Source organism: Diachasmimorpha longicaudata, chromosome 10 (genome assembly GCF_034640455.1).
Source record: "Diachasmimorpha longicaudata isolate KC_UGA_2023 chromosome 10, iyDiaLong2, whole genome shotgun sequence".
Lineage (NCBI taxonomy): Eukaryota > Metazoa > Arthropoda > Insecta > Hymenoptera > Braconidae > Diachasmimorpha > Diachasmimorpha longicaudata.
In genome coordinates, this window is record NC_087234.1 from 3,054,702 (window position 1) to 3,070,486 (window position 15,785).

General features: G+C 40.9%; 3 protein-coding genes across 5 annotated transcripts; 2 read left to right on the top strand and 1 right to left on the bottom strand.

Annotated features, from left to right (window-relative positions):
• The first annotated feature begins 30 nt into the window (after nucleotides 1-30).
• On the top strand, nucleotides 31-7,917 carry LOC135166959 (DNA-binding protein RFX7). Its single transcript, XM_064129740.1, has 3 exons — nucleotides 31-1,193; nucleotides 1,331-1,547; nucleotides 1,617-7,917. The coding sequence occupies exons 1-3, from the start codon at nucleotides 468-470 to the stop codon at nucleotides 4,121-4,123; spliced, it is 3,450 nt and encodes a 1,149-aa protein (XP_063985810.1). The 5' UTR covers nucleotides 31-467; the 3' UTR covers nucleotides 4,124-7,917.
• Nucleotides 7,918-8,056: 139 nt separating this feature from the next.
• LOC135166963 (ATP-dependent zinc metalloprotease YME1L) lies at nucleotides 8,057-12,340 on the bottom strand. 2 transcript variants are annotated; one of them, XM_064129748.1, is made up of 4 exons: nucleotides 12,201-12,340; nucleotides 11,155-11,658; nucleotides 10,744-10,975; nucleotides 8,057-10,087 (listed from the first exon to the last, which is right to left on the bottom strand). In XM_064129748.1, exons 1-4 carry the CDS (start codon nucleotides 12,225-12,227, stop codon nucleotides 8,643-8,645), a joined length of 2,208 nt encoding a protein of 735 aa, XP_063985818.1. In that variant the 5' UTR covers nucleotides 12,228-12,340; the 3' UTR covers nucleotides 8,057-8,642. The 2 variants fall into 2 exon arrangements, with proteins under 2 accessions (XP_063985818.1, XP_063985817.1); XM_064129747.1 differs by having other exon boundaries at nucleotides 10,732-10,975.
• A 261-nt stretch (nucleotides 12,341-12,601) lies between these two features.
• LOC135166975 (KAT8 regulatory NSL complex subunit 2) lies at nucleotides 12,602-15,713 on the top strand. 2 transcript variants are annotated; one of them, XM_064129765.1, is made up of 7 exons: nucleotides 12,602-12,739; nucleotides 12,904-13,514; nucleotides 13,687-13,855; nucleotides 14,351-14,514; nucleotides 14,615-14,874; nucleotides 15,123-15,263; nucleotides 15,365-15,713. In XM_064129765.1, the coding sequence occupies exons 2-7, from the start codon at nucleotides 13,100-13,102 to the stop codon at nucleotides 15,608-15,610; spliced, it is 1,395 nt and encodes a 464-aa protein (XP_063985835.1). In that variant the 5' UTR covers nucleotides 12,602-12,739; nucleotides 12,904-13,099; the 3' UTR covers nucleotides 15,611-15,713. The 2 variants fall into 2 exon arrangements, with proteins under 2 accessions (XP_063985835.1, XP_063985836.1); XM_064129766.1 differs by lacking the exon at nucleotides 12,602-12,739 and having other exon boundaries at nucleotides 12,854-13,514.
• The last annotated feature ends 72 nt before the right edge of the window (nucleotides 15,714-15,785 follow it).

Below are 15,785 nucleotides of genomic sequence, written 5' to 3' on the forward strand. Positions count from 1 at the left end.
CGTCCGAAAATCCCCAAAGCCTCCCGAGAACTCACAAATGGAGCATCTTTGCGAGTTGTTTCAACCATTTACACCGAAAAATTCACGAAAAACCACCGAAAACCGTCAATTTCGAGTGACTCTGTCCCCCAGTGCATAATCCTCCCAAGTGGTCGCTCGCGCTGGCAAGCCCCCCTTCTGAAAGCCCCTAAAATCCCCGGCGAAGCCCTCACCTTAACCCCCCGAGTGTTCTTCAATCAAAAACCGGGAGTGCTTCACCCAGGAGATGCCAACAAGTAGTTCACCAGTGCACCTGCTAATAATGTCCGTCCCCCTATCCCCGAACACATCCCCCCAGATCACCAGTAGCTGCACCTAATCTCTTGTTTTAAAAAATCCGATAAAAGAGAAGTGAAAAATTTGGTAAATTGATTAACTACCCTGGAGGGGTGAGAATCGACCTGAGGGGGTCAGTCGTGCCCCTGAAGATGAGCAAGGGCCACAAAGACGAGGCGTGTGCATTCGAGACACGAAGAATAAAGAAGGAGAGAGCTGAGACACACGAGAATGGCACGAGAAATATTGTCTCTTTGGGTCCGGATGCAGCTGGTGCTGCACCTGGGATCAACGATCCCCACCAGAGGGTGCCTAATGGATTTCACACGTCGGACCTCCTCCAGGACATAATCTCCGCAAAATTCAGTGGTGGAATGAATGCCAATCATGGAAAACAGGAGAAAATTCGGATGATCATTGAGGAGGCCGTTGGAGAGGAGTCGAAGGTGAAGGTCCAGGAGGTTTTCCTCCGGGTGGAGCAGCTCAGGGTCGAGGAGAAGCTTCTGCTTTATCTCAAGCTACCCTCCTGCCTGACTAATGGCCCAGGAACGGTGGATCCTCTCCGGCAGCCACTCAATCCCCTGGGCAACAGGTACGAGATCCATCAGACCATCATGTGGATCAGGACTCACCTCGAGGAGGATCCCGATGTTTCGTTGCCCAAACAAGAGGTGTACGACGAGTACAACACATTCTGTCATATCAACTCGATGAAACCGTTGAGCACTGCGGATTTTGGAAAGGTTATGAAGCAGGTGTACCCTAGGGTAAGGCCCAGGAGGCTTGGGGTTAGGGGACAGTCGAGATATTGTTATGCTGGAATGAGGAAGAGCGTGAAACTAGCGGTACCAGCGTTGCCCAGTGTGAAGGAGATTCAGGTGATATTCACGTTATATTATTATTATTTAGTGTTATTTTTCCCCTTCATTGATTTCACTTGTATATATTGGTGTCTTTAATTTCTCTAATGGCGAATTGAATGAGAATAATTGTATTGCTTGTCTGGAAATCTCAGGAAGCTGACGAATTTGACGAGTCAATAACCGAGGAGATGTTGGGAGCAGCTTCCACCTTGATCAGAGAGTGGGCGGAGGGAGTCCTGGGCCTGAAGTTTCCAAACCTAGCGGCCCTGGCTCGCCACCTCGTTGAGAACATCTGCGTCGACACCCAATCGCTGGCAGCCGTCTGTATTCTAAGTGCCACCGGTGACACCCTTCCCTCCACCCCAAAAGGTACCACGAAAAAAAGTCCCCTTATTCTGAAAAAGATCAACAGCCTTAAAACCAATGAATCGCCCCCAGTTCCAGAGACGCCGCCAAGTCTCTCCGTGACTCCAGTGGCTGGGAAACCCGGAAAACTTCGTGAGGCCCAACTCCAGCTCCAGAAGAAACTCCAGCAGCGTGAGCACACACGGGATCAAAAGCACCAGGGTAAAAATGAAAAAATTGACCAAGGTACAACAAAGCCTATCACTCAAAAATCCAAAAAACAAAAAACACCAGTATCCCCAGTTATAACGACAACACCAAAATCATCCACAAACCCACCACAGCCTCCAGCTACCTCAAATCGGTCTAGAAAACTGCCGAGATCATCGAATCAGCAGTCGGTCTCACTACAATTAAACTGTGATAATAAAAATTCAATTAACAACGACGATTTGTCTTCGAACGGCGTCTCACCCGTAGACGATAAGGCCCAAAAGCCAGGCCCCAAAAATTCCCGAAAACGTCCAAGTCTCGATGACAATCAGAATCCCGACATGAGTCCCGAGAAACTCCAGAGAACGGAGAAATCCCCAAAAACAGAGGATAAAAGTCACCAGAATTCCAAAAATTCCAGAGCCCCGAGTAAAATAACTGTAGTACCCCCAAATATATTGAAATCTAAACTCCAGAAAATCGATCTTGACACCCTGAAGCCTCTCCAGCCATCGAGAAAGACCAATGGAAAGGCTCCAGCAGTGATTCCAGCGGAGGCCCAAGAGGTTCTTATAAAGGACGAAATTTCACTTCTGGAGACCTCAAAACTCTGCACAATAGATCCAGGAGCCCTGGACGATTACCTGAACGGTGGTAACAATTCTCAGGAGCCCGAGGAAGAGCTTCTACAGTATTTCCAGCAATCGAGCTCCTCGAGTTCAGACGCTGAGGTGCCGATACCCGAGATACCGATGCCATCGCGATCAGACAAAGTATCGCAGCTGCGTCTGATTCTCCAACAGAATCTCAAAAATTCAACGGTTCCAGGGCCCTCCAGTGAGCTTCCAGGTGAGGCCCCGAGGGTCCGAAATGCCCAGCAATCCCTGGAGCGGAGCCTTGAGGTCCAGAAAGAGGAGAAGATCTTGCCATCGTTGTTAAATCAAACCAATCAATCCAGGAGACGTGTGAGCTTCGAGACCAATGTCATTGAGCATTCTCCAGCTGTGACCTTGCCAACAATTCCTCAGTCCCCAAATACACGTAGAAGAATATTCAATTTCACTCCAATATCACCGGGTCCTCACTCGCCAATTAATATAACCCCTAATGGTCGCGCAGCATCGAAACCAAATTCAGCCAATGCATCGCCATTTGTCTCCCCTCGCAATACTCCAGTGCCACGTTCCAGAAGTACAATGGCGCCATGTCGTTCCTCAAGATCCTCCAGTAATGGGCCTAACATTCAGAAGCCCTTCAACAGGTCTGCTAGTTGTTCAGCGAGTTACTCGTCCAGAAATGATGACACGACATTCGTCGTTCCAACGTCTGGAACGTCTGGAATATCTGGAAAATCATCGGCCGAGGTACAAGTGGGGCCCGCTGGCAAGGCCCTCTGTACGACCTTCCTCTCCAGTGACCTAAATCCCCAGAAACAACTGTTGATCAATTATCCTAGTCAGGAGAATCTCCAGGAGATAAAGAATATTCATAAACGGTCGAAACCAGACGATCAGGAGATCAGTGAATATTTCAATGGAGTTAAAGCCCACTTTGGAGATAATTTCTCCAGATCGCAATCCGTTCCCCTTCACAGAATGGTCAATCCAACGCTAATGTCACCCATATCATTGACGTCGACCCCATATCAAGGGATCTATCAGTTCAATGCATCCAGTTGTTCATCAGTGGCGCCCACTCCAGTTCCAAGTGAATTCAATGATTTTGGGTCCACCTGTTTGTTGGACGAAGTTGATGCCAATTTTATGGGTGAAGATCAGGCCTTTCTCATGGAGGACAAGGAAATATCCAGTGAGAATATCACGAAAATACTCGATCTACTGGATGAGGATTCTGGAAAGGGCCTCAACATTATGGACAATGGGTCTGACCATATTATTACGGGCTCTGGAATTATGTTGGAAAGCCAGGGGGAGGGGCTGGGACTGAATAGGGGAATTGTTGAGGCATCCCTGGAGCAGGATCAAGTGGAGGACATTCAGAGGGGCATCAGTGCAAGAAGTTTTACGAATACTCCATTGTCTGGAGGCAGCCAGATTCTTGTAGATGTTACTGCCGGTATTGCTGGAGGGGGTGTGGCTTATCCTGGAGGCTATGATGACAGTAGTGGGTCAAGGTCATTTCCAAATACACCACAGGTTTACAGGGAGAGCAATGAGCCTATGCTGTCGAGTCCCACTTTGAATTCGCTTAATCTCAGGGGTGAGGGCGGTGGGGCGGGGAGGGGAGTCAGTGATCTGCTGGAGACAAATTTTCTGGATGGTGAGGGGGGCGAGGAGGAGCTCGATCCACTCGAGAATTTTGAGGGGGAGTTCCAGGCTGATGAGGTACTGGGACCATTGTTTATTGGGGTCGATGGCAATCGTTGAGGACAGCCAGTGTCAGTAGAGTGATAATAGGGGAAGTCCGAGGGGTGTCAGGGTTTAGGGGGTGTTAGAGAAGCGAAGAACAAAATTTCTCGATCCTCAGTCCATCAAGGACAATCATAATTTGCGAAAAAACAATGACAGTCATTTTTCGTCAATATAGTCTCCAAGACATTTTTTTCATGTGACTGTAGCCGGGGGTGAGGGACATATTGAGAGGGGATGAGAAGTCGTTATTTGGGGTTTGAATGAAGGAGTGTTTTATGGGGTTGGGGGTCAGTTTAGGAGAGTGGCCGGCCTTTGGATTTATAATTTGCTGATTAACAAATGCTACAGAAAAATCTCGGGAAAATGAGGATAGTGATTTCCTCTGTTATCACTCTAACTCGAAATTTGGAAACTGAGGATTTAGGAAAGGCAGGCTGTGAAAAAAAGGATTTCACTACTACAAAAATATGATGAGGAATGTGATAGTTTCTCGTTAAATCGCTGTGCAAAACCACGTCGGGTTTATTTGTATTAAGATGATAAACATGACAACACTGCCAAATTTTGGGAGAGGGAAAATATCAATTGGATTTTTTAAAAATTCATTTAGGGTGAGGGGGCAGTCCCGACGAATGTGGTGGAATTATTAAACATAATTGTGTATTTTCACTTTGATCTATAAGTGATGAAAAGTATTTTGGTCCCAAATCGATTGACGTGGGGAGAATTGGGGTTTTGCATGACAATTTTTTTTATGTTGGATATGAGAGTCGAATGGAAAATGTCAAATATGTATTTTATTTTTATAAATATTGACAATTGGCGAGGTCCTGGAGATTAAAAACGTCTGATTTATGAAGTGACATCTTTATTTTTTTTTTATAAAAAAATGCGCGTCTAATATTTTCCGTTGAATTTTCCTTCTTCATAATTGTTTTCCAATAAAAAAAAGTCATGCAACAGCTCAGTTCAGAGATTCAGGCCTGAGGTGGCCCTTCCTCGATTCTGCTTGTCTTTACTGTCATTGGAGATTCAATGTCATTCGCCAATAAATGCAGTTCAAGGGAATTGCCTTCATTAGCAAGATAATCAGGCACGCGAAAACCCGCTCCCTTTAGGCCTGAATTTTAACATCAATTTTTTTAAAACTTTTCTTTTCGAAAGACTTAAAATTTGGAAGATAAACGGAATTGTTTTTTGCGATGATGTTAATGGACCAGCTTGGGACCTCGAGATTATTAAGGATTAATTAATGTTCTTTTTTCCAATGTTTTTTAATGACTGCGCGTGAGACAGGGGCATTTCGTAATTACGATGATCATTAGATATCCTTTCTTCTGTACAAATTAATTTTATACTGTCATAAGGTTGAATGTCAGCGGTATTTCGAGTACTTTGGGTTGATTTTGTGCAATGAAAATTTTTAACTAATTCAAGATAAGAATATGTCGAAATTTGTGAGGCTTTTTCTTCGTATTTTCTCGATTTACGGGGGACAAATAATTGCGGAGCAATTGGTATATCGTTCACGAGTGTATTTTTCGTGTATTAACGTTGATTTTAATTATTCAAATCGATGAAAAAATGTTTTTAATGAACGTTGTAACGTTAATTGGGCTCAAATGATTGACGATATGATAAATGTTGACGTTTGTAAAGTTTTTAAAAAAATGTATTATTTTCATTGGCTTTGGTTGTAACGGTGGAGTGAAGAAATGAATTGTTTACAGAAAAAATACGCTTAAGACACCCGCACCGACAGTTTTTCTAGTTAATTGATTGCCATTTTCTAATTAATTAACGACTGAATGAAAGAAAAAATGTTGGAGAATTTTTTCGTCTCAAGTTTATCTGCAGTAATTCATTCCTTCATTCGACTGGATTTTGGATATAAAAATCATCACCATAAGAAAAAAGACACATGAAAAAATGATTTACCTACAGTTACACGCACAAACGTACTAGCTATATCTAATTGTAATCATATAATCGGGATTCGTCGTGAAAGAAATAGTTGAATTTATGATAAACGAGGAGAAAAAAAAATAATATTTAAAAAAATGTAAACGAAAGTGTGTCCAGTAGGTAGAACTGCATATCCCCAAAAACCATAGATCGATTTTGACTCAATTAACATTCAAAAATGATAAACAATGACTACGAATTAATTAATCGAGCTTAAAAAACAATTAAAGAAATCCTTTTTATACGAATGGAAAAACGAAAATAAAATGAGTCTTAGATAAATGAATTTTTGACAAATTTTTTAAATCTACCAATGAAAATCTTTTGTCGATAATTTACATAGTTAATATGTAAAATTAATCAGTTATTAAGTGAAATAAATATTAAAAATTAACTTTGGAACGAGTATTTGAGGTCAATTCGATCAATGGTATAAGAACAAAAAATTGAATAAATTGTGTTGCATGCAATAGAAAAATGATTAATCACAGGTGTAGGACAGTTTCATTAATTAATCACAACAGGAAAGAGATGAAAATTGTATTTTATAGTTTTTAGGGTTTTCCCTTGGCGATTATATCCACAGAGAGTGGCTCAACGAAAATTGGTGTCTAGACCTTTTTTATGGCGAATATCATGCTCGACAAAAAAGTTTTTTTTACTTTTTTTGGTGGGACCACTCGCTATAGAGATAATTGCGGTCATTGCGTGATTGTTTCAGGAGACAACGTCAATCACCTTGCGAAACAGTATATTTTCATTGCGATTTACCTCGACGGGGAGTAATTTTATCGTAAAAATATGCTAATTCTTTTTTGTAAAGGATTAGATTTGCCGTGAAAAATATGTTATCACATTTTCCAATAGAATCACTTCCCATCGAGATAATCGAAGAATTTTCAGCTATAAAAAACTTGGGAGGTATTCGTTTGGTTAATTGTCGAATCCCGATGTCTGTATATTTGTAGATTTTTGTTAATTGTATAAATAATTAATTTGTATGCGATGTGAGGAGAGACGATGCTTTTTTATGTTTAAACAATACATTTTTCAATATTAAAGAACAATTGAGAATTCAAGTTATTTTCCTATTGTTTTATTATTTATCCTCCTATTATTAATTATTTAATTAATCAATTAATTTAATAATTTGCTGGGCTGTGATATTTTCTCCCTAATTTCCGAGTGTTTTGCGACAGTCTGGCAGAATTACAATTTTTTTTTTCAATTAAAAAACAAATTTCCTTTGCTTTTCTTCGAACAACAAAATATCGCTAAATAAGTGTAATATGAATTAATTAATAGTCGTTGATCTTTGGGTTCTACAGAGTAATTGTTGAAGTTAAAATACTTTTGGATGTTATTATTACTATATTAATTGTTCTAGTGAAAGAAGAATTGGAAAGACCAATTTTTCTGCTCTCACCGTTTTTTTGATTAAAAGTTTATTCACGCAATTGATTGAATTTTTTCAATTCATCGCCAAATTTCTCTAATAACATTTTGTGTGAAGTAACTTGACGTTTTGAATTTTTTTTAATAACAAAGGGGATTTTATGGGTTCTCTTTATTTTTTCTCTTCTCTCACTCGAATAAATTAACAAAAATTAATGAATTAATTAGTACATGCACCAAATGTTACTAAATTTGTACCACACTTAGTTAATTAACGATTGAAAAAACTACCAAGACCGAGTAAATGAGCGGGAACTGATGAAAATGGAAGATACGAGAATAGGTAGGGGAAACTAATGGATAAAATATAAATAAATATATATAATTTTGTATAATTTATAATTATCAATATTGAATGAAATAAAGAGTTAACAATTGTATGGCCTAAATGATTATCCAGTCACAGAAATTTATCCCCTCATAGCGGATTTGTCAATCGAATTGTCCATCAGTCATCCATTGTTAAAACAATTAATTTTTTATTGAAAAATCTATTTGTTATTTTAAAAGAATTGAGAATCCAGCAGGAAGACTAAAATCCTTTATTTCACAAGAGAAGAAGGTGAAAACATAAATATTCTCATCTAAAATTAACATCAACATTCAATGTAAATGTCCATAGTTATTTTTTAATATTTATTTATTATATACTGTACAAAATTTTCATTACTCTCATCACACAGAAATACTCCCGCAAGTTTTCCAGTTTTTTTTCAATTTTTTCCCATTGAATTTCCTATTGAATTGGATATGAATTCAAAAATTTCAAAAACTATGTATTCTACCAAAAAATATGTCAAAATCATTTTTATCGAAAATTATATTTGCTAAATAAAATACTTGCGAATTTTTTCTCGAAAACTTCTCCTCGAGATCTTCTCTAAACAATGAAATTAAATTTTTTAACTCGTCCCTTCAACGAATTTCGTAAGCTTTTGTTGTCAACGAATGCTGTCACAGCGTTGCTAAACTCACCTCAGGGCATCCTCTATGCCCCTCGATAGCAATAAACAATCCTGACATTGTTATTCGTTAATTTCTTCAGGAGATTAAATTTTCTATCTTTTACCAAATCAGTTTTTGTCTAGCCCAGGTGTTATCTTCAGTCTTAGCGTTACATGACGTTGCCAGGGACATCGATGATCGGTGACGGTCTTTTCTCGGGATTAGCTGGCTCTGCTTTCGGTGTTTTACCATTTATAACGGCTTTTATATCTTCAACGTCGAGGGTTTCATATTTTAAAAGGGCTTCGGCTAGTAACTTATGCTCTCTAGCATGAGTTTTGAGAATATTTTTAGCTCTGTCATATGATTCCTGGAGCAGTCGTTTTACCTCTCCATCGATGACTTCATTGGTGCTGGGGCTGTACTCTGGTTTCTCTTCATACTGAGTTCTGAATCCAGCCTTCTCGCTCATCCCATAATTCTTTACCATACTGGCAGCAATCTCACTGGCCCTTTGGAGATCAGCAGCCGACCCTGTTGTTATTTTTTCCGGTCCAAAAATTAGCTCCTCAGCAACTCGTCCACCAAACGAGGAGTCCATCGAGGCAAGCAGCTGACTTTTAGTATTGTGGAACACGTCCTTAGCCGGTACATAACTCGTGTGCCCCAGGGATCCTGCTCTGGGAATTATGGTGACTTTAGACAATGGCATAGAGTCCTTCGTATAATACGAAACAATAGCATGTCCAGCCTCATGATAAGCAGTAATAGCATTCTCCTCGCTATCCGGCATCATCCCCTTCAGCTCCGGTCCCAGGACGACCTTCTCCATAGCCTTCTGTAGGTGATCCATGGTGACGTATTCTGCCCCTTCCACAGCAGCCCTCAGAGCTGCCTGATTAACCATAGTCTCGATATCGGCGCCCGTGAATCCAGTGGTTGCTCTAGCCAGCAACTCAATGTCAGTGGACTTCGCCAATACCTTGGACAGATACAGCTCAAGGATCTCCCGTCTCCCCTTGATATCAGGCTTGTGAACATAAACCTCCACATCAAACCTCCCAGGTCGCAGAAGGGCCTTATCGAGATCATTCTTACGATTGGTCGCCCCCAGAACGATGACACCCTCATTCGGATGAAACCCATCCATCTCCGACAGCAACTGATTGATCGTCTGATTGGCATATGGATGGATCACAGAGGACGTCCTCTTGCCCCCCACGGAGTCGATCTCGTCGATGAATACAACACAGGGCGCACGCTCCTTGGCCGCTTTGAAGAGATCCCTGACCCTGCGCGCCCCCTGGCCCACGAGGATTTCGTCGAACTCCGATCCCGCTGCGTGGAAGAACGGCACCCTGGCCTCACCTGCAACGGCACGAGCCAACAGAGTCTTCCCTGTGCCCGGGGGACCCACCAGAAGAACCCCCTTGGGGAGGCGACCACCGAGTGTTGAGAATTTTTCTGGATTCTTCAGGAACTCCACAATGTCCTCGAGCTCTTGTTTCGCCTCAGCAACGCCCTTGACATCGGCGAAGGTCACTGAAATTTGTTCTGGATTCACTGCTGAGTGAGAGCCCAACTGGATGCGGAAGACACTGCCGTTAGTGCTGGCTGCAGGAGAAATTGTATTTTCCATGATATTTTTTTTTCAATTTTGGACATAAAAATCGAACGAAAAATATTTAAAACATTTTTTATTTTTAACACCAGGGAGAAATAGAAGAGCTACAGACGATTCGAAAAATCTCTGGCTCGTGACCTTTATTTTATACTTATTTTTTTTTGTTTGAAAAAAATTGCGGGGAGGATGGGGTAAAACGAAGAGCTGTCATCATGGAATGTCTGGAAAATTCAGAGTAATTGTGGTAGGTGAGGATTGTGGGGTTAGCCTGGCTCATACTTGTCGACAGGGGAGAGAAAATGAAATCAAAATCGAATTGTTTCGCTGATGTAAAATCATCAATATTTTCAGGTAATGCAGAAGATTTCCTCGTAGCCATCACAATAATAATAACAAGGATGAAATATCTACAGATGATAAACAAATCATAAAAATTAACTGGAAACTTCAAATCCATTATTCCCGTTTTTTTACTGCATAAAAAAATTGCATAAAATTTATATCCCATTGGTTGCGATTATCCATCAAATATTTCTATATTTTTTTTTTTCATTTACTAGAATTCAGAAATGGATTTGAAGATCGTATGAACCAGTAGGAATACAAAAAAATAGTTAATGCGTGTGATACTAACATTTGTACGTACCCATGATCGCGCCGAGTATGAGAAGACCGACAGCTGTCAGCACCACGTGTTGAAGAGTTTTTAACCACTTGAATTTACGATCCGATGATTTTCTGCCATTTCCCGCAACATAACCCTCGGCAAATGCAATCTTAACGCGTTGTTTGTCGTCTGGGGCAAGATCTGTGTCATTCAGAATGTTCTTTAGGTTCTCCAGGTCTGCACCGTCAATCGAAACCTTTGGCTTTCCGTCCTGGTGACAAAATATGAAGAATTGAGCAGAGTAAGGTACCAGAATTTTTACCAGCTCGTTTCTGGGTGTGGGAATGAACAAATATTCTTTTGATGGTTATTTTTTGTCCATACGCCACCATGTTTACATTCCAGAGCAAAAATGAGGTATAAATCCTGAAATATTGAGGATCGACTTACACTGGTTTTGGAAAGTCCAATCCAAGTCCTCAATCTCCCAAAAAGCGAAGGATTCCTCTCTATTTCTGCGTTGACATTTCGATGGGTCTTAAAGCCACGAACTAGGATGTCCCTGGACGTGGGCACAGCCAGCAGAAGAACGTTTCCATGCAATTGATCGTAAGTACAAGACAAACCTCGTTTGTTATCTGAAAATGATGAGCCCGAGACGTAGGAAATCCTCCAGCCATTGCAGGGCTCTCCCAGAGCCCTGGGTACCCTGTTGACTCTCTTCAGAATCCTGTGGGCATCTGTTTTCAGCAATCTCGAAGCCTCGGAGATGGCCCTAATGTTGAGATTCTCCAGGGGAAGCTCTGTGCAGTTCTTAACAGCCTCCAGGAGGCTCTCTTGGCAGATTACCTCCGGGGGGGATGGGGTTGACGATTTTGAATGGGTCTTCAGACGTGATGAGTACGAGGTTAGCGGTGTGAAGGCTGAAGTCAACTGGGTAAGGTGGTATAACACCTACATTGTCATGGAGAAACAGAGTTAAATAATGAGTGCAAATTCCTTTTTTTAATGTTATATATGTGTGAGTAAACAGGGAAATTATTAAGGTAGTTCATCATTCATAATGCTACATCGCCAGGAACATAAATAAAGGCATTTGATAACTGCGCAATTATTGCAGAAACTGCTGACATTGTCAACACGTCTTCAAATTTTTTTGACGATGACATTGGTGAAAAAATCCAGAAAAATTCAATTCATCATCTTCTTTCCCTCATTTACATAGTCCAATGATAATGAAGTGAGAAATGACGAGCATATCCTCATTTTGTCACTGATTTGCTTCATTCCTGGTGCAGACAGGAGATTCTTTGGTTATGTCGGAAGACTCCCACGGATTTTCCACGAATACTTTGTCAAATAAATAATCAAAACATCAGGACAAAAGGAAAAGCCCAATATCCTAGTTATTCACATAAAAACCAGTAAATATATGAACAATAGACCTTCAATGATGAACCCAAAAAATTATGGCACACATCTATTGCATCACTTACCTGGTTATGCGACTGCAAGGAAATCATTGATAACGTTAGTGGTGCACAGATAGAATATAACAATCACTCGAGGATAATTTGATGAACCAAAAAGACAAAATGAGAGAACTTGGGGTTGTATTGTTCAGACAATTCTAATGGACAAGAACGACGATTTCAGGGTGTCAGCTGGTCCACGCTAGAGATATACGTGTGTATACTACGTGCAGTATATAAGGGAGGTTTATTCGGGCACCGAAAGGGGGCTTACTGTGATCTGATGTACAGTAAGGTATGATACAGGGGAGGTATTGTCAACCTTTGATATCGCTGACAAAGTTTATAGGAGGCTTTATGGAGCGACTACGACGTGCCTGTCGGTAAGGCATCAACACGAAGAACGTGGCTAGCTGGGCTGGAAGTCTTTTGGCTGTAGGAGCCAAGAAAAACGCAAAAAACGAAAAAATCGACGTTAGAATATTCCCGGAGCCCTAGAACAATCGCAAATCGGCTGCCCCGAATGTCATGCTACGTGCTCCGGGGGAATGCCTTACCAACAGGTACGTTCACCATTGTAGTTCATGCGCCAACACTACGAATTGTGGCCTGGAAGCTTCTCCATAAGCGTCAGCAATCTCCCCTATAATCGTTGGTACAGTTCGGTAAAATACCACACTATAGCTTCCGCCATTTTTTTTATTCTCGTGAGAGCTACATCTTGCAGATCAGTGTTCGAGCAGCATTCAGTCATTCAAGATTCAGGCCCAAGCCTTAATAACAATGCAATCCGGAGTGATAAATGTTTTGATCACTATATAAAGTGGATATGTGATAGACCTAGACGTCAATCCTCGATCTCCTGACTGACCAGAACTAGTAACGAATGCAGACAAGTCAGTAATTACTGTTGAAAAGAAAAGATGAATCATCCAGCAAGCAGTCATCCACCACCAACAGTCTCAGGAATAACTCAGAAACGCCAGAAATTATGGAAAAAGTGTAGCTACACCTCGTGGGACTGCTCTGGCCAGGCTATCGAGGGCTTCTCCCTCTGTCCAAAGCACATTCTCCACGATCCAACTGCTCCTTACAAACAATGTGCATTTGTTTACAACACCAGTGCCAAGAGATGCTGTCATCCCGCTCCCCGGATGGACAGGAGAGATGTGGCTTACTGCCCTGAACACACGCGGAAGGCTCTCATTGCCAGAATGAAATCCACGTCGAAGGGAATTTTGCCGGAGAATCCTGAGAGGTATCTCTTGAACTTGAAGCATTATGTGGGTGAAGATAAAGCTGGCGAGAGGAGTACAATCAAAGCTTTGGACCCATTCAGTGAGTATCAGGGGAAATCTTAAAACTTGTGTCATTATTCTAATTTATATTTGTCATGGCTCCTGCCATTTATGAAAATTTAATTCGTTAATTCATTTGTTTAATCTGTTAACAAATCAGTTCACCCAACCACAATTTCCCTCTAAATTTCTCATTGAATATCTTCTTGAAGATGAAATTGACGCATCCAAAGTGAACTCAAGCTGTTGTGATATACTGGATTACGCTAGCTCATCAGACAGTGATGTGGAGCCCACAGTGGCTTCTGATGCCCTCCGAGGGACATTCCTAGATGACAGTGACAACGAGTCCCTCAGCAGTTTCAATGAAGATCCCCTCAAGTGAGTTAATTGACGTTTCCATTGTCATAATCGGCTGTCTCAGATGCTTGATGATGGATTTTCTCATCGTAGTAAATAATTTTCCATTTGTTATTGTCCAATCAGCAAAAGTAGTCGGTATTGAGTGCAAACGATTGTATTTTTATACGCAATAGTAATCCTGATCCACTTGCCAGAGCCAGTAGAAAATGTTGATGCTAGTTTGCTTCAGCTAGTGCATACATTCACAGTCATCACCACAACAAAAGCATTGACATAATCGCAAAATTTCAGACAGCGGAGATTCAAAAATGATTAATTTCCTCATAAAAAAAACTTGAATCCTGAATGACGATATTTTGTGACTCTCCTTTATAGGCACATTAATTTCCTAGAATTTTTAACAATCATTGTTATGTTTCTTAAAAATCTTAACAATGTTCCCACCAGTAACTGCTTATTTGCACCTTCAGAGCAACAATTATTCGTCCATTAAATTAGCATAAATTATTTAAGGCACGCGGGGATCTACACAGCTGAGGAGGGTATTTACATTGCTCGTGAGAAACTCATAAAACTCCAGTCCCTCTACATCGAGCAGTTCAAGAGACTCCAATACATGTTGCGTGAGAAGCGGAGAAGATACCTCCACGCTGTGAAGAGTGAGAAGGAGACCCTCTGTGAGTTGTCCCAAAATTAATTAATATTTTATGGATTATAAAAAAATTAATATATAGATTAGGATTATTCAATGTTTAACATTTTCTTCTCCTTCATCAGGTAGTATTTATAACCAATCTAAAGACACACCCAAAGAGAAAAAAATCTACGCAAAATTGAAGGCTTTGAACAGTTATCATCGCAAAAGTGGAGTCGAGGCAATTTTGTACAAAAAATCTATCGAGAGAAGAGCGAGATACTCTGAGGGACTTCCCCAGAAGCCTCCCAGTGTCCCCAAGTGTATTTTCACTGAGGGCGGAGTCAAATGTGGGGAGAGGACCCTCCCTGCCGCCAAACACTGCAGAAAACATATACTAAAGGTGAGGACTATGACCAGGAGTATTTTCTGATTTTTTCATTTCCTGGTAAATTTGTTTATCAACCGTCGCGTTTAACCTGGGCTCGTTCTGATGGACAATAATTAAAATGTCTTGCCCAGTGTGTAATTTAATTGCAATATCGTTATTTAAATTCTATGCAATGGTATCATTTTTTAAATTATATTTTGAGAAAGTCCAATGTTATGCCGGAGAAAGCATCCTGATTATCACTGACTCCATTATTACAGGACGAACGTCAGGTATTATTCAAAGCGTGTGGAGCTAAAAGAGCTGACATAACGTGTCACGAGCCAGTTCCAGTCGTCTTCGACTCGAATTGTGTCTTCCACATGGATCTGCCACCTCCCTGTACACTAGAGCCCATGAAGGTAATAGAGTATTCAGTTTAACAACAGATACATCAAATTGATTCAAATAAATCGTTGCACTTCTGAAAACTACTGGACGCATCATTGTCTCTTGTCTCCAGTTCATCAAAGAGATCAAGTGTTCGCAACCTGTGAGCTCTGATGTAAACCCCATGGAAATCGATGTTGTCAGTAATAATCAGGAAATTGATCCGGACGATGACATGGCGGGCTTAATGAGGGAAATGAATGATCCTTCACACAAAAAGCAGAGCTTCAATGAAAGCATCACAAGTGAGACGAGCACTGACACGGCCTTCAGCATGAATGCACAGTGCAGTGATAAGGACGACTCACTTGCCACTTGAAGGTCCAAAGTACATTGACCTATTGTTGATGACGATGTGTTGTGAAGAATGGTGATCAGTTGCCAGTACGATAATTGAAGAAATAAAGCTATACGAGAGATAATTCGATTTCATTTTATTATTATTCGCAATTGGGGATTTTAATGAGGAATTATAATTATTGAAACCACTGATA

Excerpts from the sequence above, each read along its gene's own strand:
- LOC135166959 (XM_064129740.1), top strand. The coding sequence starts at position 468 with ATGAGCAAGGGCCACAAAGACGAGGCGTGTGCATTCGAGACACGAAGA. Across the intron at positions 1,194-1,330 it reads CCAGTGTGAAGGAGATTCAG|GAAGCTGACGAATTTGACGA; the intron begins GTGATATTCACG and ends TGGAAATCTCAG. Across the intron at positions 1,548-1,616 it reads CCTTCCCTCCACCCCAAAAG|TTCCAGAGACGCCGCCAAGT; the intron begins GTACCACGAAAA and ends AATCGCCCCCAG.
- LOC135166963 (XM_064129747.1), bottom strand. The coding sequence starts at position 12,227 with ATGATTTCCTTGCAGTCGCATAACCAG. Across the intron at positions 11,659-12,200 it reads CCTTGCAGTCGCATAACCAG|GTGTTATACCACCTTACCCA; the intron begins GTAAGTGATGCA and ends ATGACAATGTAG. Across the intron at positions 10,088-10,731 it reads GATCATGGGTACGTACAAAT|CCAGCACTAACGGCAGTGTC; the intron begins GTTAGTATCACA and ends TTTCTCCTGCAG.
- LOC135166975 (XM_064129765.1), top strand. The coding sequence starts at position 13,100 with ATGAATCATCCAGCAAGCAGTCATCCACCACCAACAGTCTCAGGAATA. Across the intron at positions 14,515-14,614 it reads GAGTGAGAAGGAGACCCTCT|GTAGTATTTATAACCAATCT; the intron begins GTGAGTTGTCCC and ends CTCCTTCATCAG. Across the intron at positions 15,264-15,364 it reads GTACACTAGAGCCCATGAAG|TTCATCAAAGAGATCAAGTG; the intron begins GTAATAGAGTAT and ends TCTTGTCTCCAG.